This window comes from Cydia strobilella, chromosome 26 (genome assembly GCF_947568885.1).
Source record: "Cydia strobilella chromosome 26, ilCydStro3.1, whole genome shotgun sequence".
Taxonomy (NCBI): Eukaryota; Metazoa; Arthropoda; class Insecta; order Lepidoptera; family Tortricidae; genus Cydia; species Cydia strobilella.
The window spans coordinates 2,947,345-2,974,494 of NC_086066.1; the positions used below are offsets into that span (position 1 = coordinate 2,947,345).

The window sequence follows — 27,150 nt, forward strand, 5'->3', positions numbered from 1 at the left end:
CCGTCTGTCTGTCACCAGACTGTATCTGATGAACCGTGATTTGGTGATAGCTAGACAGTTGAAATTTTTACAGATGATGTATCTCTGTTGCCGCTATAACAATAACAACAAATACTAAAAAGTACGAAACCTTCGGTGGGCGAGTCCGACTCGCACTTGGCTTTCGGCCTTGTACTTCGTACGTAAGTGTAACTGAGCAATACGTCCAACGTGTTTCAGGGTAGGCCCTCATCAGCTTACGAATCCAATAGTTCTCTACGACGCTCGAGTAACTCCTCATTTAGCATCTGCGGCTCCCCTACCATAATAGTTTACATAGTAAAATACCATTCCTAACTTACTAATAATATGTAAAGTTGTTTAACATTTAATTTATTCACAGTCTTCAAATCGCAGACACTTTATGTCTTTATCTATCAGCGCGCTTCTTAAAGCAGATTGTATTATCATCGCATTAATTGTACCAATAGCCTTTACGTCATCACCCGCCATTTTCCAGTCAGTCTCTGTCCTGCCGCTCGCACGATTGTGCCTTTCGTCATTATAACCCGACCAAATCACGAAGTGTCTGTTTCCTTCAGGCCCCGCTGGTTGCCCGCGACGTTTCAATTCGGTCGTGTTACCGCACTGTTTACTTTTTCGAATTTAACTTTTTTTTAAACTTTCCGTAGGTGTTTTATTGGTGTTGTGTTGTGATTTTTCGTATTTTTTGGATTTTTGATAACGTGTAAGTATGTGTTATGTTGACAGTTTGTATTATTAATTTTGCCTTATTATTTGCTTATTGCAAAAGTTTTTTTTAACTGATAAATTTTAAGGAATAGTACCTATATTGAAGCTTTTGATAATTTTGATATTCTTTTAGTTATCAAACGGAACAAGGCTAGCAAGGAATTTCATTGAATTTTATTGAAATGGTTTTAATATGGGTTATCAAGGTTGATATCAAATCACATGCATAGTTCCGTGTGCACAAAACATGTCCTATTTCTTCGACATAAAAAGCCTTGAGTTAAGCAAAAATTTGCACCTAAATTTGACAGTTCGTTTAGGCAGTAATCAAAAACATAATAACACCATGAAAGTGTTTATCAAAATGAACTCTAATGTGACCACTTAAGGTTGAAAATGGATCTTTGAATTATATCAATATTGTTACGCAATAAAACATATAGTCAAAATGTGAGACGCGACATGTAATAAGTAAATATAAAGTAAATGTGAACTTTAATGCTTTATGCATTAGGTTCAATTTTCTACTACAGGTGAAAGATAATGAGTACGCGGCGCTCAAAAAATATGAAAGTAATTATTGTAATATAGACTTAATGAATATTGTATTAAAGTAGAAAATGTAATGGATAAAAACTATATTTCAATCATAAGTTTGATGTAGTGTAGAGTGGAGGCATTCACTTTGATTTTCTGTTATTACACTTATTACGAAACGATACAAGTAACATTTTTACGTAGGCCGTAGGATGGCCGTAGGTAGATTGCTAAAGGCCAGTCCAGGCGGGACAATTTTTCTCCCAATCTTATATTGGCGATTGTGAAATGGACGCAAAAATGAAATTAATCGGCTCGCAAATTGTCAATTTGATTATCCCGTCTGGACGGGCCTTAAAATACAGGATGGCAGATTTCCGATTTTAAATTATCAAATAATTTTCGAACGCGAAGTGCGAGGGGTGTTTTAGTTTCATGAGTGTTGCGGATTGATTAGTGACAATGGATCGCTGATCAGAGGGCCTACCGCGAACCACGTTCGACGTGTTGCCTTTCTGTCACACTTACATATGAATTTACAAGTGCGACAGAGAGGCGACACGTCGAACGTGGTTCGCGGTAGGCCGTCAGAGCCGCGTGTGCACCATCGCCCACACTGTTAACTGACAGTTCGTAACAAAAGACAACCTTATTACGAAAGACATAAGGTCCAATAGACACTGTTTGTATTTATGTTATTGAGGCGTAACGTTTTAGTACCGCAAGGTGTAAGTTTTGCATTAATTTCGGAATATACGTAAAAGGTTGGACGAGTGCGATACAGACGAGGCACGTTATAGGTAATTGTTAAATATGCCATCTATCCGAGAGTAGGCCAAAGGTAGTGGCGCCATCTGATCGACAATCAAAGCTTGATTTTCGAGGCACGTTTTTTCCTTAGACTTTATCCATCTATTACGGAGTTATATCTATCTTTGCCAATACTGAGGGGTAATAGCTACCGTACCTCATTTACTTCCCGGTTTGGAGTCATGCTACTCACGCTATTTGCATCTCTTTCCAAAACATATTAAATGAAAGTGAAGTAAGTTGTCGATAGGTGTCACTGGTGTCAGTAGGTACATTTTTGTTGCCTATTAAAATCTCTTACAATGTCAGTAAATCGTTTATAAGAATTCAACTTTCTTATCTGTTTTATTAAGGTTAAAGCTCAAGTGGTATACTTTGAAAAAAATCTCGTCTCATACGCTACTCAAAGTTAAAAGCTAAGTCTGTATGCATCCCATACATATAGTTACAACATTTTTCTTTTGATTGACAAAACAAGATACGAGTTTTTTTTTCAGAGTAGTAGATATAATGGTATCATTATGTTTCAAGAAATAACCTAGTAATACATGTGTTTTTATTGTAGCGTGCTTTTATTTTTTATCAAACTATGCAAGGCAGACACGAGACTAGTAAAAACCGGCCAAGTGCGAGTCGGACTCGCGTTCCAAGGGTTCCGAACATGATACAATTATTAACAATTGTTTTAAATCTGAAACGTGATTTTTTTCAAACCCTTAGGGTCGGCTCAAAAACGTAGTAATAAAGTCCGACTCTCGCTTGGATGCACATTTCTATTTCTAATAGGTTTTCTTGTCATCTATAGGTAAGGAAGGTACAGTCGCCATCAGATATATCGGAGCGGCCGAGGTGCTCAAAAATATCTGAACACGCACCTAGCGACTTGACAATAGAGGCGTGTTCAGATATTTGTGAGCACCTTGGCCGCTCCGATATATCTAATGGCGTTTGTATAATAGCAAAGACTCCTTAACTCCCTTGATAGTTAACATGGTCTATAAATATTAGAATCTGGTAACTATATATGGCGGAACTGTTTTATACATGTATTTATTTAATACATAAACATGATATGATAATTTGAGTGATATGAACCACGTGGGCACGGCATGAGGCGCAAAACGATTGTAACACCAAAACAAAACTCGACCTAAAATTGTTATCACTCGCTACAAGTCCACGATAAGATAATAAATAATTTTTAAGAAAAAAAAAACCGACTGCAATGGGGGATGCCGCTGAAAGTTTACTTATTGTTGATGGTGCACTCTTAGATTCCAGACATTGAAATGAAAAAGACAGCATCTTTTGCCTAATTATGTAGAAAAGGAGGTAAAACCACCCACTTTTCTAGTAGCATTTCGTTTTTGCAAGTTTTTGTAAGGGTCGCAGTTCTAACCTAACCTAACCTACTTTTCTGATAGCAGTTCTATTCTGTGAGAATCGCAGTGCAAAACCCACCCACCCACCTAACCCACTTTTTAGTAGCATTTCCGGGTCCGGGTCTGGGTCCGGATCCGAGTCCGGGTCCGTGTCTTCATCAAATGTCACTTTTTAGAATGGCAATTCTGGATTTGTGGATAAAAATACAAAAATCACTATATGTATGGCTTTTACATTTGAGGAGTTCCCTCGATTCCTCATGGATCCCATCATCAGAACTCGAGTTTGACAAAAATGTTTCTTGAAAACTTAACTTGCTTAACAAACATAACGAAGAGGACAAATCGCCAAACGTGAACTATGCGTCATTGAAGAGTTCCGTTCTGATCATCATCAGCAGTTCCACTTCCATCAAATGTCACTTTTTTAAACGTAAGTGCTTGATTTGTTGATGAAAATACTAAAATCACTATATGTATGCCTTTAACATTTAAGGAGTTCCCTCGATTCCTCATGGATCCATCATCAGAACTGCTTTTTGACAAAAACGGGACCAATCTGTATGTATAGTTGGTCAAGCAAATCTTGTCAGTAGAAAAAGGCGCGAAATTCAAATTTTCTATGGGACGACAACCCTTCGCGCCTACATTTTTTAAAATTACTCCAAAGTAAAAAAATCGTAATTTGTTAATTTCTTCGTAACCGCTACACCTGTTGTTATGATACTTTGTATACTGGTTCTAAATACGCTAATGCATATGAACATTTCGGCTTTGTCCAATGGCTAAGGACACCCTGTATATATTTTGTCACTGATTTCCTGTAGGTCAGGTTTCGCAATAGTTTTAAAATTGGCTACGAAAGAATATTAATTTGATCCGCCTGTGACCTTTTAGTCGGTTTTCGCAATGTGTGGTTATAAATTATAACATGTTATTCCGGTTCGTTAAATTATAGAAGTAAGTTCGTAATAGATCGTAAACGTAATAATCGTTGTGCGCGCGAGCTGTACCTAGCGAGCGCGCAATAATAAAGCCGATGTGTGTAATGACCAATGCACACGCGTTTCATACGACGTTTTTCAACACACTTGCGAGGAAGAAAAGGAAACTTTCATATTAATCAAATTTTTATTGTTAAAACAGTAAACTGGCGGGCCGACTGGGCCCCGGCAGGCGGTCGGCGGGGCGCCGGCGCCCGCCAGTCCGTGTTGTAAAATCTACTCGACAAATTTAAGAAGGCTCCGTTTCTATACATATTATTAGCAATCAGTTACCTTCTTAAGTCAGTCGGATTATCATTTATTACCTAACAAGTTCTATAATATAATGAAAAAGCACGCGTGTTTAATATCTGGGATTATGAACCTAAAAGCGGTTCAATAACTTGCATGTTACGAGCGAGTGTGTTGAAATAGTTATTTTTAATACAGTTGCTCATAAAGTGCTACTTTACGTAGCTGTTTAGCGTGCGGAAAGTTGGTTTTCGCGAACTAGTGCTTTTTACTTTCCAATTTTTTTAAATTTATTCTTGTTCCAATTCATGACTTATTGATGAGGTTAATATTAGTTGCCTTTAAACGTCGTAATCATCCTAAAAACCTACTATTAATGTAAGAATACGAAAAATATACATATTATGTATTTTATTACTTACCTCTTCATCATTATAACACGTCTATTTTTTTTTTAGATTGAATATTGAAAAACCGTTCTTAATAAGTTGTCTGAATGGAACGGAACGCCTGTCCTTTGACAGAAGAAGAGGCGTTTTTTTTCTGCTTTAAGTTTCCAAAGGCAACATTCGATAGTTTTTATAAATGTACGATACACAAATAATCGTAATTAACGATATTTGGCTAATAATAGTACAATGTTTTATATTTACATTTGTTTCTGTCTTATAGAACATATATAAAAAAAAAACTTTCATTGAAGTGGGTTCAATAATAATAACACCCAGCTAAAAAAACAAAAACACCTCTTCATAATGTCTTCATGATGTCTTTCTTATTTTTGTTATTGTTTGGTTGTTTTTCTTATTTTTTCGCAACTGTATTTTTTTTTTTTAATTTATTGAATAAGGAAGCAAATTACAGTGTTTTAGATCATTACAAGACCCATCGTAGGCAAAACCTTATGGAGGTTTGTGTGCCGATGGGGAGTTCGAGAATAACATAAAGAAAAACAATATTATATCCTATATCCTATATCATCATAAATATGATTCTTAGTATACATAGCTTGTGTCGTTAGTTTTTAATAAGTGCATTTTAACGACTTTTTTTATATGTTTACCATTTAAATATTTAGCACAAACAACTTCTGGCAGATCATTCAATATTTTAGGTAATATATATGTGTACAGCCTAGTTCCATATATGTTGTTATATTTGGGTATACAATATTTGTTTTGGTTCTGTAGACTTCTTAGTTTTGTACATCTTTTGTGTTCTTTTAGTTTAGTAACATGGTGATATTCTTCTGTTAGTATGGCTAGTTTACACATATTTTGAATTAAATTAAAAAACGTCGTTCGATACACGTGCGGAAATGTCATTCTTCACCTCGCCTGCGGCTCGAGGCAAGATATCTCGGTACTCGTGAAGTAATGACATACTTTCCGCACTAGCATCGAAATGTACTATTACAGTACGTTTGGTGCTAATACTTTACCGCACTAGTGCGATAATAGTTACGTAACTATATTGAAAATTTAAAGGGCCATATGTACTGTAAAATGTTGTACGATGCATGTGCGAATAGGTAATTCGCAACTCCTGTCGATTTAAAACACTCCCTTCGGATGTGTTTTAATTTATCGCCCCTCGTTTTCGCACGTGTATCGTACAACGTTTTACAGTAGGTACATAACACATATGGCCCTGTAAATTCTCGACTTAGTAACGTAATGTGCTTATTATAGCACAGGGTGTCGTAATGGAGCACCAGATGTACTGTAAAAATTTGTTTAATGTAACTAACATCAAAAATATAGGTTCATCATACAAAATTTACTATGACATGACAATAAGCTTCTATACTTACTCAATTTCCATGTGAGTTCTCTCTTTGCCTGTGAGTAAGTACATATGCTATTGAGACTAGTGGTAGTATTATTGATTTACCGCCTCAAGTGTTATTAGGTATCCAAGGTCAGGGTCAGGGTATTTCCATCGTGACGAATACATTATAAAAAGGGTCATTTTGTATGGGAACGATAGTACATTGTGCAACATTGGGCGTAAGTTAATTTTTGTATCGCAAGTGTGATGGAAAACATTGTGCGTAGCTCGGGCGTAATAATATTGCAAACTCGAGTCTATATTAAGGCGGTACCCTGAGCCAGAAGGCGAAAAATCTCTTTTCCCCTCACTAGCTCGGAAAGCCGTCTTTTATCCTTCAAAACAAGCGGGGAAAAACGCATTTTATCCACTAGTGGGGAAAGTAATTTGACCTTGGATGGAGCTGGTTTAAGTAGCTTTTGACAGATAACAAAACGTAAAACGCTCATAATAATGGTTCGTTCGATATTAATTATCATTAAATAAATGGTTTGAGAATTTAATAAAAAAATACCAAATTTGGCTTTATTCAATGATTTTAAGTCATAAACCTTAAATTCCATAAGAAACATTTGTTTTTTTAAATGATGTTGAATGTAATTCTGAACGCACAAGTTGAGTCGATGCAATTTCAAAACGCATCGTCATAAATGTCAACATTGTCAACAAAAATTTTCTCACCGACTCCGACACGTAAAAATACACAACTTCCAGAGTTTTCTGTTATAATATCGTATTATCGTAAAAAAAATGAGTGATTCCAGTGATGAAGATGATCTAACGCCTGTGGATGTTGCCCTTTCCTCGCTATAGTGAGGGGAAAAGTTTTGTGTTACACACGGGTGCAAATGTATTTTACTTCTCGTGTGTTGAAATACTCGCTACGCTCAGGATTCTATTTTAGAACCACTCGCTTCGCTCGTGGTTCAACTATAGAATCCTTTCGCTTGCTCGTGTATCAATTCCACACTCGCGGGTAAAATACAACTTTGCACCCTTGTATAACAAATAACTATTTTCTAAGAGGCGTTGATATTCGTAGACGTGGAAAAAATATATATGTAGTTCTTGACTATATTATCTTTATCAACATAGCTTCCGATATACTAATTATGACTTCGATCGACACAATTAATTCCCAAAGTAACCTCTAACTCGGACTTTTTTAATCCTACTTTACTCGGTTATTTATTATGTGATACTATAAACAAAAAAAGAAGAAAAAACAATCTTAACTTAAATAGTAATTTCATAGCTTTCGAATTTCGATATTGTAAGGTAACGTTTTTAAAATAAATAAAAATCGACAAAATTCGATCAAAATTGACACTTGGCGCGTATGATCTTTCCCGTTCTTTCTTGCGAAATGTGACAGTGACAGCGGCACACCGATGGAACCGCCTTAAATCACTCCGGCAAGCCATCGCGATTTAACTATACTCTCGTTTGCAATATTATTACGCCCCGAGCTACGCACAATGTTTTCCATCACACTTGCGATACAAAAAAAAAACATACAACCGAATTGAGAACCTCCTCCTTTTGAAATTTTGAAGTCGGTTAAAAATGAAGTATAAAGATAAAAAACCGTTAAGTATAAACTGTGAAAACAGTTTTGAAGGAAACTGTATAACTTAATGTATAACATTTGAATAATAAATCTCTCTTTCTCTCTCTCTAGAAACTTCATAACTCCCTAGGGAAAACGCTTTTTCTATAGTTCCCGCTAAGCCTGCGTGCAACTCTATATTTACTGAGCGAATGTGATGAAAAGGAAATTACGTGTCATAGTATTTTTCACATAACGAGTACTAAAATTTATAACGAAAATATGTATTGAGATGACGGCTGTCAGGCTGTCACCGTACCCATGCCATTTGAAGAATACTAATAGTTACACAGAGTCTATAGAACTCTGTATGGCATTTGCAATGACAAAGTGTGGCAGTGTCATCATTTATGTCATTTTTTAGGGTTTCGTACCTCAAAGGAAAAACGGAACCCTTTTAGGATCACTTTGTTGTCCGTCCGTCCGTCTGTCTGTCAAGACCCTTTATCTCAGGAACGCGTGTAGGTATCCAGTTGAAATTAAAACCGTATACTCAGGTTTACAGTCCCAATTTAAGAAGCTGTGAAATAATCAAATTTCTAAGTTAACGTAAAAAATCCGGCTAAGTGCTAGTCGGACTCGCGCACCGAGGGTTCCGTACTTTTTAGTATTTGTTGTTATAGCGGCAACAGAAATACATCATCTGTGAAAATTTCAACTGTCTAGCTATCACGGTTCATGAGATACAGCCTGGTGACAGACAGACAGACGGACAGACGGACAGCGGAGTCTTAGTAATAGGGTTCCGTTTTTACCCTTTGGGTACGGAACCTTAAAAAAGATACGGCCGTTCATGCCGCAAAAAACGTAAGTTTCGACACTCAAGGAAATCAAAACTGATAGGGTACTGACTAGAACCAAAGACCGTATAAGATGAATAAAGTCTAAGGAAAAAACGTGCCGCGGAAATCAAGAAAATTTGATTCTCGTACAGATGGCGCTACCACCAATACCAACCTTTGGCCTATTCTGACGTTGGCGTTGACGGTTTCGTTTGTTATTTAACAATTTTAACATCAGTGAAAGAATATGGGTCAATATCATATAAAAATAATAAATATAGTAACAAGTTTTAGGTGTTTACTAAACCTGCCTCAATAATCACTCTATTGATGCCGCATGGAAATCCGTTCAGTAGTTTTTGAGTACGCGACGCGGCGGGGGACTTTGTATTATAAGGTGTAGTGATAGTAATAAGTAATAATAATGGTACTTACTACTTTTATCTCAATGGCAATTGTTATACCGTAAAATGGGGTGAGTTGGAGCAAAACTGACATTCAAACCTCGATAACATTTTATTTTTACATATGCAAACTGAATGCTGTATTAAGTGTTCCGGACGTTTGTATTTTAGCTTTTATTTTATTTTGGGTAGTTCCATTTCATAACTTTGACGATAAACAGGAAAAACCACCTCACCCCGTAGTCCCTCGTAATTGGGGCGAGATGGGTTTTCATACAAAGGTGATTTTAGAAGATTGTTGAATCGGTTTTTTTTTATTACTATAGCTCCATTTTAAATTGGAATACATTATTTTTGTAGCAGTAGCCCTAAAAACCCATCTCACCCCCCTTTCAAACATTCTCTCCCCATTCATAACCCAACTTTCCCCGCGAAACCTACTCACCCCATTTTACGGTATTGTTATCTCAATGGCAATTGTTATAGCATGATGACTGTGATTAAGTACCGACCGACAGGTAATTTACTTCACGAAGCCGTGACCTTTATGACAATGATGTTATGGTATATTCTCGCCAAGTCTATTGGAGTTGTTAAAGTACATACTGTACGTGTAACGCGTGCGCAATACACGTGCGTGATTTGTTTATACGCGGGTTTTAGGGTTCCGTAACTTTCCTACCAAAAACTGCGACTGTCTGGTTATTCCTACTAGTTACCACCACGTACGTATACCGGGTGAGATGTATCACGAGCAATAAATTAAACTGTACTCCTCAAACTGACCAACATTTGGCTGGCCCAATATTACAGGGTTCTATGCATTGAGGTAATTTGTATATAGGTACACTAGAGGCGTATATAATTATGTTTCCGCACCTCAATGAAGTGCATCCAGACGTCAAACGCAAAAAATGGCGGACATCTCGCGGACACAGGCCGAAGATGGCGTATCTTAAGGGGATCCCATGCCCCAATGACCTTCGATCGGAAGGCCTTAGTTTTCTAATGTTTTTTGTAGTTTATCATAATAACAGCAATCGCTTTAAGCAATATAGTATCCCATATTTACTTCAAAGTTCATTGTTTTCGAGATATTTGGCATCAAAGTTGAACAATTTTAGGCCAAAAAACTGGTTTTCAGGCTATAACTTTTGGGTTAATTAGTTTAAAATTAAAACCTTAGACACATTTTTAGAGACGTCATAGACAAACCCAAATATGTAGATTTCGTATCTGTAAGATCCTTAACAGCAATCGAGATACGAAACAAGTGTTTTTTTAGACAATGTTTAAAAGAATCATAAATAAATAAGTGTTCGTTTCTTTCAAAATCCGGTAGACAAAAATTTAGATAAAAGATTGAAGAAACGATAGCCGTTTGTCTTATAATTCTATATGTAGTACAAAAGGAGGAGATACGATTCAAAACTTGTCAAAAATCGATGAAAACCTCGGGTAGCCCCTTAAAATGTTTTGTTCAGTTTTTTTAGCCGATAATTTTATTTGCAGAAAAAGGGTAATAAGTGTCTTAAAATAAGCCTACGAAAAAGTAAAACTAAATGACAACAAATATTACCCCCCACTGATTATCAAATATTACCCCCCACTCTGATTATCCCCCGGACCAAATGTGCCAAAAATACTGGCGGCATTACCTCGCTGAATGGCCTTGTTCAAAGTTGTATAAATCTAATAAAATTATTATGCATATCAGCCATTATAGCCCACAACTGGCCACATACATAAATATCCTGTTAAATTAACTGGTCTAACTCGTTAGCGATGACCGATGACGGATGACGCTGGGACAGTTATCTAAATGTCGTCAGGTGACAGCCAAAACTTATTAATTACTAAAAACTAGTTATTAGTTTTTGATCGCGTATATATATATATCTTTACTTAAAATAATTGTAGTGTATAACTAGCCTTATGAACCGATTTTGCGTGTACAACCAGCCTTAAAGTTTGTAGTCTATGATTGTTCATTATTTTAGTATGTGGGTATTTTTGCACTTTGTAATTTTTCCTCAGTCACCCGTTGACCACGAACGCTGTAAAGAGTTCGAAACGTCGGGATGTATTATAAATTCAATATACGCGATATAATCCGTTTTCATAGTTTTATTTCATGAGTAACTATCGCGGTAACCGAAGACAATATTATACTAAAAACTAATTAAACAAAAATCAACCTTGTTTTAGTACTAATATGGTTGTGGTTGTAATTAGTGAGTTTTGTCGATGTACCGTAAAATTCGCGGGGAGAGTTGGGTTATGAATGGGGAGAGAAGGGATGAAAGGGGGTGAGATGGGTTTTTAAGGCTATTGCTACAAAAATAATGTATTCCAATTTAAAATGGAGCTATAGTAATACTCATAATTAATAAAACGATCCAACAATCTTCCAAACTTATTCTTAAGTTACAAAGATGCATATAAAGTATGTTACGCACACGCTAGCGAATATATCAGTATCAAGCTGGTAGTAGCCGTCCGTACATGTTTCCAAGCTGCCGTTGCAAACTACGACGCATACCATCAGATAGACCATATGCTTGTTTTCCACCATAGTTACGACTTTAATCAGCGCAGCATATAATAACGCACCAATTTACGTATGTAAATAGTCAAATTATACTAGAAATAATTACGTAACCACCCACAGAAAGAGATAAAACGTTATCTAAAAATAAATATTATATGTAATATTATCAGTCTCTGGTACCTAATTAAGATAAAAATTGGGTCGTAGAAGGCTAAAGCACTAACAATAAATATGTATATGTTAACAGCTTCATGTCATTAAAATTGAATACAAAATATTCTGTATTGATGATTTCACTCATGATAATGCCGAGCCGGAAGTCTATGTTTGCTATGGGCATGGATTCTGTGATACATCAACATTCAATACATATTGAAATAAAGAATGAATTTACTATAAATATGTGCCAGCAAAAGTGAATGATGAGATGACGAGCGAGAGAGAGGCATGGAAGAAAAAGACATGCTGCGCCGACCCCAAATGAATGGGATAAGGGCAAGCGAATGATGATGGTGGGCCACTTGTGCCAGCAAAAAGGCTCAAGCTCAGCATTGTGCTACAGATCCCAGCGGCTGCCACCTCTAGGATGATGTGTGATTATGTGTAAGATTATCCCATGATTATCCCCAAGATTTATTTTTATTTATTACAGGCCACGCTGGTCACCATGCTGGACGACGTGCTGCCGAGGATGAGGAGCCTCAGCCCCGACCCTGAGGACATGGCTTCCATCAGCAAGAAGTATATACAGGTATGTACTTCCTAAGTAGGTACTAACTCATGGGCGTAGGGCAGGCAGGGGAGCTACCTCTGCTGAGCTCAAATCTTACATACAATGTATGCCCCTCTGTGGTCTTTGCCTCCACTCCCCCCTCCCCTAGGCCTCCGACGATATCAACTTCCCCCCAGTTCACTGGCTGGTTATGCCCTTGCCACTACTACTCCGTTGGCTAACTGACCAACGATGAGACTTGGCTTCAGCCACCGACACAAGACAGCGCCAATTCTCTGTCCTGCGCTACTTTTCAAGCCCAGTCCAGCGGGACAATTTTTCGCCAATCTGATTAAATTGTCCGATCAAATCAGGCCGTGCGGACTCAAACGCCAATTTAGCTCGCCGATTACGACCGATATTACCGATAAAATGGAGGTGCGGACGCAAGAATAGCAATTTGTGACGCTAGTATTTTCGTTTGGGGGCATTTTTTTAGAGGCACAAATATCATCATAAATCTAAAATTGGTGATTCAATTGGAGATTGACGATAATTTCATTTCTGATCAAATCGGTCGATTTGATCATCCCGCCTGTACTCCACTTGCTGCCAAGTCGCCAACTGTTGACTTGGAGTTCGCGCAGATCTGCCTTCGTGTCTTGAGAGAATGGGTGAGGATCGAAGTGTGAAAAGAGCGTACCTGGGTGCCTAGGCAAGGTGACAATCGCGTTTGCGCCACGATAACGAAACTCATTGTGTGTCTGTGTTTTGGGCGTTCTTTGGACGACCGACTGATAGCCGTCCGGTGGGTCGGCCCAGGTATCGTTGGGAAGACAGTGTGACGGCGGATCTGCTTCAGCTTCGGGAAGTAACTAGTAGCTAACTAACTAACAGTAACTGGCAGGTTGGGCAGGATCGGGACAGGTTGCACGCTCTCGTTTCGGAGGCCAAGATTCTCTTTGGATCTCTGAGTCAAAATAGTTAGTTTAGTTAGTTAGTTACATACATACATACATACATATAATCACGCCTATTTCCCGGAGGGGTAGGCAGAGACCACGGATTTCCACTTGCTACGATCCTGACATACCTCTTTCGCTTCCTTCACTTTCATAACATTCCTCATACACGCTCGCCGGTTTAGGGTGCTCTTGACCTGGCCTTTCTTCAGGATTTCCCCGATCTGATCAGAGAAAGTCCGCCGAGGTCTGCCCCTTCCAACTCCCGTTTCTACCTCTCCCTTATACACTCTCTTTGTTAGCCTTCTTTCACTCATTCTTTCCACGTGTCCAAACCATCTCAACATACCTTTCTCAATTTTTGTCACTACATCTTCGCTCAGTCCACACTTTTCCCTTATCACACTGTTCCTAATTCTATCTTGTAATCTCACACCACACACACTTCTCAACGCTCTCATTTCTACTGCATTCACTTGGCTCTGATGCCTCTTCTGCCATACCCAACTTTCGCTACCATACATAAGTGTAGGCACCAGCACCCCTCTATGCACAGCCAACCGTGCCTTTTGCGACACCTTCTGGCTGCTCATAAAAGCGTTAAGTGCCCCATTCACGCGATTTCCAGCACTCACTCTCCTTTCAATATCTTTATCATGCTTACCGTTCCTAGTGAATAATGTTCCCAGATACACAAACTCTTTCACTTGTTCTACTCTTTCTTGACCAATCAAAATTTCACAGTTTGTCATATATTCCTCCTTTTCAAATACCATAACTTTCGTCTTACTTACATTTATTTTCATTCCTTTCCTTTCAAAAGATCCATGCATTCTAGTTACCATCTCCTGCAACTCTTCACCCGATGACGCTAGCAATACCAGGTCATCAGCGTAAAGAAGACATTTGACGGGTAACCCACTCATTCTCAGCCCACATTCATCATTTCTCAAATCATGCAAACTACTGTCCATGAACAGATTAAACAGCCACGGTGACGCTACACACCCCTGCCTAACACCCTTTTCGATGCTAAACCACTCAGTGTACGACCCGTTTACCCTCACACAAGCACTGGAATCCTCATAGAGCGATTTCAGTTAGTTAGTGAGTTAGTTAGTTGTGTCTCTCTATCACTCTTCCATAGTGTGACAGTGACAGGTGCGTTTCGTTCGCTATGGAGCGTAAACGACTGGCATGTTGGCTACGCACCCGGCCGCCTAGCAGGTGGATGTCCTGTCGGACGCCCCAGGTATTACTGGACTTCCTAAGTAGGAAAATTTCGAATGCCTGCGTTCTTTTCAGAACCACGTTCGACGGTGTTGCTTCCCTGTCGCACTTGTAAATTGGTACGTAAGTGGGACAGAGAGGCAACACGTCGAACGTGTTTCGCGGCAAGCCCTCAGGGCTTTGGGCAGTCGGACCAAGCTAACTCTGCGTCGCATTTGCAATGACAAAGTAAGATAATGTCATCATTAATGCCAAATTTCTATGAATATTTGATGTTTATAATGACACTCCCACACTGTTCTGTTCAAACTTGTTCTGTTAACTTAAACATGCTTAAACGAACTCTAGCTGCCGCCTTCCGCGCTGTAACGAAATGTCGCGCTAATTGTGATTTAGTAGTAGGAGTAACTTTATTGTACTAAAATCAAAACAAAACAGGAAAAATAACATTCGTAATTATCATTAGTATAAAGCAAGTATAAAGGCAAACTTAACTTGATTTATAATAGGTATTTGACTTTATCTGTTTTTATAATTTTAACATTCTTATCTACAGTCATAGTGCGACAAGAAATTGTAGAAAATAAATGAGGGTGCCACTTCCTACGTATAGTTTGTCAAAGGACTGTCTCATTTCAAACATAGACAGAGAGAATCATACTATCTTTGTCTTACACTATTAATAGCACTCAAAAGAAAAGGATCAGTATAGTTTTTTTTTGTTCTTTTTAGGGTTCCGTACCCAAAGGGTAAAAACGGGACCCTATTACTAAGACTCCGCTGTCTGTCTGTCCGTCTGTCCACCAGGCTGTACCTCAGGAACCGTGATATCTAGACAGTTGAAATTTTCACAGATGATGTATTTCTGTTGCCGCTATAACAACAAATACTAAAAAGTACGGAACCCTCGGTGCGCGAGTCCGACTCGCACTTGGCCGGTTTTTCTATGAGATTTGGCATAAAGGGCTGGCATCCAGGGCTTAAAATTCCATTAAAAAAAAACAAAAATTTGACACAATGAGGGCTATCGTTTTTTTGCTCACCAGTTGGCGCCTCTGTTGATGGTGGTCCAAAAGACTAAAGAACAGCTGTCAGTCATTGAAGTAACAAGTGACATTTGACATTTCGAACTGGAACAGACCACCATCTACTCTAGCGCCCCTAGCGGCGAATTCATAAGCGTTAGCTCTCATTCTAGGGATTGACAGGGCAAGCTATGCTGGCGCCATCTGCTAAACACTTCGACCGGCCAACCCCATTTCTTGTCAAACTATTTTAAGAGCCCAGCTCTAAACAATATATCTATCTACATAAAAATGATATTACGCAAATAGCTAATTAGATTGTTAGAGATGAAATATATTATTTTCTAATCCGTCAAGTGGACGAAGTTTAGAGCATGGACGGAAACTAGCGCAGTGATGCTATTCCATATGTCCAATATCTTGGTCCAATATATGTGTATTTGCGTCTCTGCTTAATAAGAGATGAGAGTGAGACGCATTGACATTGGACAAACAAATTGGACAAGTGGCATACCCAGTGCCGGCCCGAGTCCTTGATCAGGGTAGAGCGAAATCGGGTTTTGGCGCCCTTCGTTGAAGCTTTTTACCCAAAAGCAAAACGAACCGTATTTTGGGCCCGCGTCACACTGGCGTCTTTTAAAACTATTATTTCTCATTTGCCATTTTGGCGCCCCCCTTGCCACCCGGCGCCTAGACTCTAGAGCGGCCGCTCCACTCGCTCTACCCTAGATCCGGCCCTGGGCATACCACCCTTACAGGTTTACGCATTGAGAATCAGAACAGCCCATAAATATTAATAGGTACGAATAAATTCTGCTGTCTGCGCCGGTCCGTCACCGTCGACGTAGGTAAGCTCCTGATGACGCTCCTCGGTACGGAGTGAAACATGTCGGGCGTTTTCGACTTAAAACACGTGAGTGACCCGTTATCAATATATTTAATAAGTACGAATAACTTCATAAGCATAAAACCGAAGATGTTTAGAACATGCCAAGACTCATCAGCGGGTAACAATGTGCGTCATCGCTAGGTTTATCATACAAATACAAGGAAAAACTGGTCAACTGACTATTAAAATTATTTCTTTGTCGTGTTCGAAGTAGTTTTTACGTAATTACGGTAGGTATCTGTTTACCTGTGTTTGTGTACATGTCATGTAATCATATGTTGGCCACAAATTGAGCACTATACCTTTAATCTGTCTCCAATTTTGTACAATTATTTAATAATAGACCATCCATGCGATATTTTATGAGAGCAGGTTTTAAGTTTACTGCGATGGCAACGCCATCTACCAAGGAATAGCCAAACGTTCACACATGCTAACTCGGTGACAAGTTCCGCTACTCGTCGAAAGATGGCGCTGTTATTAAAATAAGCTAGATCAGTTGTGCATAATCATTATTTTTATTTCATAGTTTGCTTCCGCATTATAATTATCAGGTAAACGATGTTTAACCGTGACTTAGCAAGATCAACTACTATTCGATAGTTAGAAGACACAAAGTAACACAAAGCCGGTTTATCATTACTTTATCGTAGCATAATAAGCCGATCATAGTGTAAAATCATTCGTATGTGATGTAACCTTACGAATTGCAAACCTCTGTAATTTAATCGAGTTATATCGTACCTTTCGTTGTGCTAGATAGCGTTGTCCCGCTCTAGTTGTCAGCATGACGTGTTCGTAGTTCTTCGATCGGAAGTCAGTTGCAAAACGATTTCGCTATCGTTAAGTATTGTGGTTAGTGCGGTTATGTGTAGTGAAAACTTGAAAAATATTGTTGAAATCATTGTTTCGTATCAGTTTATTTAAATTTGGATGTTCTTTTGGTGTTTTAACTGCGAACCGGCAACAAAGAAGAGTGGATTTCAGTGCCTTTCTCCTGTTAAGTGACAGTGAAATTGCGGGTTGCATTAAACTGCGATTCTAGCTGTTTTTTCCACGGAATCTTACCTGTTTTTGTAGGTTTGGACAACTATCGAAGGTAACGGAATAGTTATCAAGCGTTTAGTGTTCTAAAGTCTCTTTGCAAGACCAAAATAATATGAAAGGTTTAACCTCAATTATTGACAGTTACAGCAACCTTAATGCCTTAGTCACCTTTGTTTTTTTTAAATAAGCAGGAAAACGTATGACTCCTTCGTCTGAATATCGTGTAGAAAAACGAAGTTATGACATTCTTTTTTCATTACCATTGTGATAACCTTTTTAGACAAAGCAATGTTGTTAGTTTTTATCTAATCAGTTGGATCAATTCTTATCAGAATCTGTTATACACAAGAAGATCCTAATTAGTGTTTTAACATTAGGACAAAGGGTTGGATGACTTCATTTGCATTTCTAAAGTACCTATCTCTTAATATGGTACTATTTTAAAAACTATTATATCTATGGTCTTTTGTTAATGTTTTTTAAAAACATAGACATAGTATATACAAGTAGTTATAGACGCGCCACCGAGCGACCGGGGGTAAGAGAAAGAATATTCATATAAAATTTGGGCAGCATAGGATTTTTTTCTCACTCAAATTTCGTTATTTCGCCATTGCCTCCTTCCTATGATGCCACCCGGTCGGTGATAAAGACAAAGCATGGCACCATTTTTTTCTCTTTCCTCTTATAGGAATCGCAATAAGACTATCTATCCCTATTAAAGAGTGTCAGGCCCTTGTATAAAAACCATAATTTACAAATAACCATAGAATACTGATTTTTGATGGCCAGGCATCGTAAACTGAAATGACGTACTTTGACTTGACTTGACTAAGTAACAACCCTAGTACTTCAATGGATTTCACTCGCAGTTTACGATGCCTGTTGATGACTTATGCAACTATTTGTTTATTATAAGTACGCAAGTAAATAAATAACAAGATTCACTTTGAAAAGTTTATACAAATATTTCATACTGGCAATAAAATAATAGATTTTGTTTTTAATTTATTATCTAAATGTACAGTGCCTAGTTGTACTCCAAAAACGTTTTCTCTACTTAGGCCCCTTGCATTCTGCCAAAGGGTTATTGAAAGTAGTAGAGGTGTAATGTGTAAGAAAAAATAGTGCTTCATATTTGATGGCTATAGCAGGTGATGCTATACCAGGGGTTCCCAAACTGTGCGCCGCTGTGCCCTCATGTTGCCTATTTATTTCGAATGGCCTAGCTAGGTTAGGGCGCCGCCGCAGAAATTTTAAACTTACAAGTGCACCGCAGACTGAAAATATTGGGAACCCCTGTGCTATACAAATCCATACATACGTTACCACAAAACATGGTGCGATACACTGTCGTTTGGCTGTCAAACTCTGGCCACATTATTTTTTTTGTCTTTACACCTCTCTAACAGCAAATAACTCTTTAATTCTGCTTATGTTTTTGTTAAGTTCATGTTAAGCATGTTTAAAGTTTACATTGACATAAAATGTCACTGTGACTTTGCATTATTACATAAGTCACTGTTGTGACATCATACAGCCATTTTAAGCACAACAGATACAATTTTATTCTTTGCATTTTGATGGCTTTCTGATAATTTTTTTATCAGTAATATGTACGTATAGTGTTATGAAATATTATGCAATATAGGTACCTAGGTTGTGCACTCGCGCACGCGCAGTGTTCCGTACCATTACGCAAAAAAACGACAAAAAATCACGTTTGTTGTATGGGAGCCGCACATATTTAATTTATTCTGTTTTTTTTTGTATTTCTTGTTATAGCGGCAACAGAAATACATCATCTGTGAAAATTTCAACTGTCTAGCTATCACGGTTCATGAGATACAGCCTGGTGACAGACAGACAGACAGCAGAGTCTTAGTAATAGGGTCCCGTCTTTACCCTTTGGGTACGGAACCCTAAAAATGGTTAAGACAGCCCTAGTTAGTAATTCTGGCATTACACATGTCGTAACGTAACTAGAGAGAGTGTTCTAATTATATAGCTACCATTCGATTAACTCTAAATAGACCGTTTAACCATTAATTTGACTGGCGCTTATACTCTTTCGAAGTTAGTAGGTGGGTTGGCAAGATAGTTGGATCTATTTATTACTTTGATACATTATTAGTTTATTAGTATTTACTTTTACTAGTGACGGATGTAGTAATCTTAAGTGTTTGGCACGTGTCACTACAATGTGTATGGACAGCTATAGTGGAGCCATTATAATTTTGTCGACAAATCACCCCCTATAATTTGGCTGAGAAAATTTCTCAGCCATTTTTAAATTGCACTTAGTTTTTGGCGCCAAACACGAGCGCAAATGGTAAATTAATAATTTTCTGCCCAATTATCAGTCACACGCGTGTAAAAGAAGAGTAGCTTGTTAACTAGAGATTTTTAATGTGAGTATGTACCTACCTACATATGTATATCCAAGAATACTTAAAAATACATTCATAGTAAATATCTGGGAGACAACAGAGAGAAAACATGTAAAAACTCAAAAATGCGCGTTTTCCCAGAGATAAGACCTAGCTAGATTGATTTTTCGCCCCCGAAAACCCCCATATAGCTAATTTCATCGAAATCGTTAGAGCCGTTTCCGAGTTCCACGAAATATATAAATAAATATATATAGATAGATATATACAAGAATTGCTCGTTTAAACTATTTAAAGGTATAAGATAAGATCATAGATCCCGAAATAAATGTCATACGAAGGAAAAAAATGACCAAAGCCTCCAGTGTCCAGAGCTGGAATCGAACCAGCGTACCCCGTTTACCGGACAGGTGCCTGAACCGCTCGGCTATCCGGCCACGGTGGCATGGGTCGAAATTTCCAAGTATATGACAATTCCCGAAGGCTTGTGGCGCCCCCTGGCCACACCACAAATTAAAAATATTTTCATAGAATCATAGATCCCTTTCTAGTTGTAAGTCATTAAAAAAAGTAACGGCTGTACCATGAACCGTTACGAGTTTATGGTTATAAAACTTATAAATTATGAACACACTTGTTTATGCAAGAGGAAGTGCTTAATGCCAACTTTACGGACGCTAGTTCTAACATAAACAATACAATTTATGTTTAATCCCTTTTAAGGCAAAGGCTAACGGCTGTACAGCCGTGTCAATTTATTCTATAGATTGTCAAAGGATTGTCTCATTTCAAACATAGACAGAGAGAATCGTACTGTCTTTGTCTTACATTTCATACAAAATGAGGGCTAAGCATCAAGTATATAATATCCATTAACACGTAGGGCTGCATTTCCACCAGAGATGTGCGAGGATGCGTAGCGAAGGATGTGTTTGTTAAGAACCAATAGAGTATTGTCCACTAGAGCTGCGCTAAGCGAGAACAGTTAAATGAAGTGATTCTATTGGTTGGTTAAAATAAATAATAAATAAATAAATAAACGCTATGCATCCAGCTTTATCATGCGAACGGCTAAGGAGTGGAATTCACTTCCTGCAAATCTATTCCCAGTTCACTATAACTTGGATCATTTTAAAACGAGAGTGAATAGACATCTTTTAGGTAAGCATGATCCATCCTAGACTGCATCGGCACTTACCATCAGGTGAGATTGCGGTCAAATGCTTGCCTTTTTGTAATAAAATAAAAAAAAACAACGGGTTTGGTAACTGTGGAGGCCGATGCGTGAGCGGCACGACCTCCCACATTTTTGGCAGAGAAAGCTCATGCAACCTGAGATTCCAGTCCCGGTTTGCTTTCTGCGACACCTGCTATCTAACGCTTTAAACCAGGCTTGGTCGCATAGCCTTCTCTCATCCACAACACGCTTGCGCCATCCATCACGGTCTTCAGTTAAGGTTTCCCAGGCATGGTAGTCGATTTCAAATGCTGACATGTCTCGCTTGACACAGTCTTTAAAGCGCATCGGTCTTCCAATGTTCCTTTTAGCATACGCAACTGCACCAAGCAAGCCACGTCGAGGTATTCTAGAGGGTTCCGTCCGGTGCACATGCCCCAGTCACCGCTAGCGTTTCTGTTTGAGAAGAGCGGCAAGACTGGGCACCTGCGCTTTTTCAAGAACCCTTTGATTTGTCACTTTGTACTGCCAAGTTATGCCTAAAATGTTGCGTAGACAGCGCATGTGAAAAGTGTTTTGCATGCGTCCAGGTTTCTGCTCCGTACATGACTCTAACAAATACATGACTATATTGACTATTACAAAATTAAGCAAAAACATACCAGCAGAAACAATATGCAAGGTTGCCAACTTAGATAAATAGAGGTAGATAAACAAGGTTAAAAAATACGTTTGCATTTAATTGGTCTAGAAATCTGGCATAACAACCAAGCAAATTAAAGTTAGCAGATTGGTAGGTGTGTACTACATAACTACCTTTAACCTTTTACCAGTGATTAAGTTACTTAAATGCATAACATAAATGTTAAAAATACAATCGATACAGAAAAATGGTAATAAATCTTTAGGTATAGCTTGGGTATAGCTATTTGGGACGCCAACAAAACAAAAATACATAAATGTTTCAATAAATAAGTGCCATTTACTTATTTATTGAAACAATTGTAGTTTTCTTTGTTTAGTAATCGTTAATCGTATTATTTATCTCATACCTATCCATTAAGGAAAGTTTAATAAGCAATCAATCACTGTTAAAATATAAAAACCATAAACTCTCCCGCCAAGTCGTAACTTTTTAATAATCATTTTTCTTCAATCTTTTTAATAGCGCAGACTCCGGAATAGAACGTCCTTGTCGTAAGGTCGACGTTCGCTTGACCGTGACATTGGCAGCATTGGGACGTAAAAATAACTGGCGCGAAAAATAAACGAAAATCGAACGTTAATTTTTAAATCTCGTATCTGCTTGAAATTTGCATTCGAACGTATACTCTATTTTTTGGACAGCATAGTTGATTTTGGATTGGAGGAATTAGTAAAATACGAGTATTGAAAAGTTATCTGGGAATAGACAAATACATAGGTAGATTATCCGAGATTGTTTTGCAGAAATTTAATTCTTTTTTAAGCTTGATAGATTCCAGATATTTCGAAGTAAGGTTATACAGGTCGAATGAGATAGGAATATTTAGAATATTTATCAACTGATGATGTAAAAGCGATAAAATATGGTTTCTTATCCTTCTCAACTTCATATTGATGAGAGCAATGACCTTTAAAATATTTATCTACACACATGTCATAAATCCTCTATGATGCGTTCAAAAACCGCAAATTATGCCAGCATAAAGACAAACAGTTTTGTTAGAACAAATTCCTTCGTCGTTAGAACGTCGATATCGATTAAATTTGGGCGTAATAGTATGTTGTGGGTTAGACAATGTACAATTTGTACATAAAAGATAGATACTTTTGATTAACACATGAATAAACGCCATTAAGGCCTTAAGGTCAACCGAGGTTAGGGTTGCCACCTTTTTTCTATAGACACATTTGTATACCCCATTCTTGAGTGATGAAAATATAGTATTTTTCGTACTATATTGTTTTTGTATAATATATAGTACAAGTGACTAAAATATAGTACGATACTATATATTATAGTATGGGTGGCAACCCTAACCGAGGTAAATGCAACTATGGGATTATTGCGTCTTTTCGTTATAGGTATCTCGGGTATGATTGGTCGGAATGGAATGGTTTTATTTCTAAGTAGCTCAGGCTTTTGTGCCTAGATGACGGGAACTTTTGTCATTTACGTTGTTTATATAACCGGCCGAGTGCGAGTCGAGCTCGCGCACGAAGGTTTTCGTACCATTACGCAAAAAAACCGGCCAAGTGCGAGTCGGACTCGCCCACCGAGGGTTCCGTACTTTTTAGTATTTGTTGTTATAGCGGCAACAGAAATACATCATCTGTGAAAATTTCAACTGCTAGACAGTCACGGTTCATGAGATACAGCCTGGTAACAGACGGACGGACGGACAGCAGAGTCTTACCTAATAGGGTCCCGTTTTTACCCTTTAGGTAAGTACGGAGAACTCTAAAAAGAATTCAAATATTAAGACGTGAAACAAGATGAAGGTAAAATTCGATATTGAAATTATAGTGTTGAGTATTTCTATAGGTCGTTACCTTATGCCGACAGGTTGAGGTTGGTTCGATGACTATGACGTCATCGGGCGTTTGACCCCAACGCTGACTCAATGTTTACTGTCAAAAAAGTGTTGACAGCTTGTTACTAAAATTGCAGATTTTAAAATTCGTAATGAAACGATGTTTCTGTACTTATAACATGTCGGTGGCTAACGAGCATACTTACCGTCTTGTTGGTAAGCGGCTAATGTAGCTAATGAACGATTGCTTTTGCTACTCACGCGCGTTGCCTATATTTAGAAACCTGTACCTACATATGAGGCATTTTCTATTAAAAGGGACCTTATTGTTAATAGCGCTTACGCCGCACAGAGTCGCGCGGCATTGTATTTATATCGGAGCATCGTTTATAATGGCGTAAGCGCCATCGACAATAAGGGGCCTGTTTATCAAAAGCTCGTAGCTTGTAATACAAGTGGAAGTCCCTTTTTGACTGCTTTTGTTAGAAAGGGACTTCCACTTGTAATACAAGCTACAAGCTTTTGATAAACGGGCCCAAGGTCCCTTTTTATATGAAATATCACATATAAATGTAGGGATTATGTTATGATTTACTACTAGAGTTAGACCAAGAAAAGTCTGCAACGATTTTGGTAGCACACTCAGTGCAAGTGTTATTTTAAACGTCAAAGTTCTATGAAATTATGACGTATAAATAACATATGCACAGTCTGCGCTATCAAAATCGCTGTCAACCTAGCTAGGTTTAACTCTTAGGCACAGGGCGGACACGCTATACATCAAAAATCACTTGCGTTTCTATGTGTGAACGGCACGTCTGTACACGCGTCATGCGTCATAGTGTGAGTAAGTTGCTCAAAAATAGTACTAAGCGGCCGGCAAACGGCCGTCAATCTGCTGTCGCGGGGCGAGGTAATTCGAGTCGGGGCGGGGCTGTGCGTGGCCGTTCTGTATGATAATACTATTACTTATTCTGCGCTCTAGGCACTTAACTAGCTCTTCCGTGGAGGAAAACATCCCGAGGAAATCAGGAAACTAGTAGCCCCAACAAGGCCTAGTTTCCTCTTTGGGTTTGAAGGTCAGATAATTTAATAAAAACACAATTTCATAGATACACTTAACCCATGAAACATCACATGACATCATGATAATTTTAGCATACGTAAATATCTGACAGACCACAATAGAATAGGTATCTTACACAGTAGAGAATGCATTTATATTTTATGCTCGAGACAAAAAGAATGGTCATTTGCTTTGCCATTAAGAAAAATAATGTCTCCGGTGTCATTGCACTGTTTGCGTTCACATTTATTTGATTACCATAGATTATAAAATAATAAAAACTATGTCTTGGCAATTTGCGTCACTAAAAGGCGGCAAATTAAATCATCCTCGTCTACAAATTGTTAATTTGCACCTGGTTCTAGTGATTTTAAATGATACTTGGTAGGCTGTAGGCACAGAATAAATAAATAAACGTAAAATAAATAAATAAATAATTAAATAATAGTATTATCATACAGAACAGCCACGCACCGCCCCGCCCCGATTCGAATTACCTCGCCCCGCGACAGCAGATTGACGGCCGTTTGCCGGCCGCTCAGTACTATTTTTAAGCATCTTACTCACACTATGACGCATGACGCGTGTACAGACGTGCCGTTCACATATAGAAACGCAAGTGATTTTTGATGTATAGCGTGTCCGCCCTGTGCCGTGGGCTAGACTATTAATACTATATTAATAGTACATATATTTTTGATGATGACAATATTGTACTGCCAAATCAGCTGCCCAAAATGTAGGTAATTACTTTGAAGTCGTAAAAAATGCACTTTGCGCTCAGAACAATTATTTTTGTATCTTCAGGGATTTTCTTTGATGCACCTTGTCTCTGTCGCTGTTCTGACAGCTGTAAATTTCGAAATCGTGTGATTCCTAAAAATAACTGTAAATGTGTGAGTATGACAAAGGATTCGGGTGTTTTTCGTCAGAAAATGACGTTTCTATACAGTAATAATAGTAATATGCCACGATGACCTCACGGTGTCAACGCTTTTGTATATTAAAATAATTTGTTGAAATACCAAAGTACTTGTGTTTTAATTACTCGAAAACGAACTTCAATACATCTTTTGGCACAAAATGTATTAAAAGATGAGGCCAACGACATAATTAAAAATATATCAAGATTCTTACACCAGCACTCATTAATTATTATTATAAATTACGTTTCTAAGGTTCCGTATCCAAAGGGTGAAAACGGGACCCTATTACTAAGACTCCGCTGTCCGACAATCTGTCACCAGGCTGTATACCGTGATGTATTTCTGTTGCCGCTATAACAACAAATACTAAAATGTGCGGAAGCCTCGGTGGGAGAGTCCGACTCGCACATGTCCGGTTTTTTATAGTTACATAGGTCCATCTTCACCACTTAGTTATAACTAAATAGTTAAAACTTAGTTAATAAGTTAGACATTCTCCTTTTAATTCTAACTTTTAATACGGTTTGTAATATTTACAGATGGCAACCAGGTGGCTTGCCAGCATAGGTGTGCAAGCAAATTAGGACTGTTGTTGCTATGTATAGTATTGAGACAACAGTCCGAAATAGTCCTGATCAGAGATGTAACGGTTTTATCGGAACCGAAAGCGGAACCAGATGTTTTCAATTTAGTTTATCGGAACCGGAAACGGAATCGGAACCTAAAACGGAACCGGAATTGTTCGTTTTTACTTACGTTCATTCACACACACTACTGACTACTAACTGTAGTCAGTACTGTTAGTAGGTACACATTACACAACATAACAGATACGAATAGGTAGTTTTAATTCAATAACACGAATAAAACAAAGAACAAATTAGTGCAGCACGTGGCAAGCGGGGAAATGAGCGAATGTTAGGTATAACCTGTTTGTTTTTGATGTTCGCCGCTAATGTCCCGCCGCCGCGCTAAGAATTGACATCCGATATAACTTGCGTTTCAAAAGTAACGAAACCGGAACAGAAACGGATGTGTAATACCAATCGGAAGTTCCGACTTAACGGAAACGGAACCGGAGCTCCGTAACATCCCTGGTCCTGATCGTAATTCATAACATTATTTATCAATTATATGTTATCGTCATATATCCACGGTCCAGACTATACTTGGTTACGATTTACGATCAACAAACACTCCCCTAAAAGGTATCTGTACAATACTTCCAACTCATCGACCTTACCCCATAATAACACTTAAGTTAAATTTCTTATAAGGATATGGATGCATCTGTAATATGTCCGAACGATAGCGAACTCTAAATACGAAGGAATAAGG

At 38.2% G+C, this 27,150-nt stretch overlaps 1 protein-coding gene across 3 annotated transcripts in view; it reads left to right on the forward strand.

Moving 5' to 3' along the window:
- Positions 1-593: 593 nt before the first annotated feature.
- Positions 594-27,150, forward strand: part of LOC134753392 (segmentation protein cap'n'collar-like) — a 169,695-nt gene continuing 143,138 nt past the window's right edge. The window contains exons 1-2 of one of the 3 annotated variants that reach the window (XM_063689281.1): positions 594-727; positions 12,525-12,623. In XM_063689281.1, coding sequence (XP_063545351.1) covers positions 12,540-12,623 — 84 coding nt within the window. In that variant the 5' untranslated portion in view covers positions 594-727; positions 12,525-12,539. Of the gene's footprint in view, positions 728-12,524; positions 12,624-17,499; positions 17,790-27,150 lie in introns of those variants that run through there. The other 2 variants (XM_063689279.1, XM_063689280.1) reach the window with 2 other exon arrangements.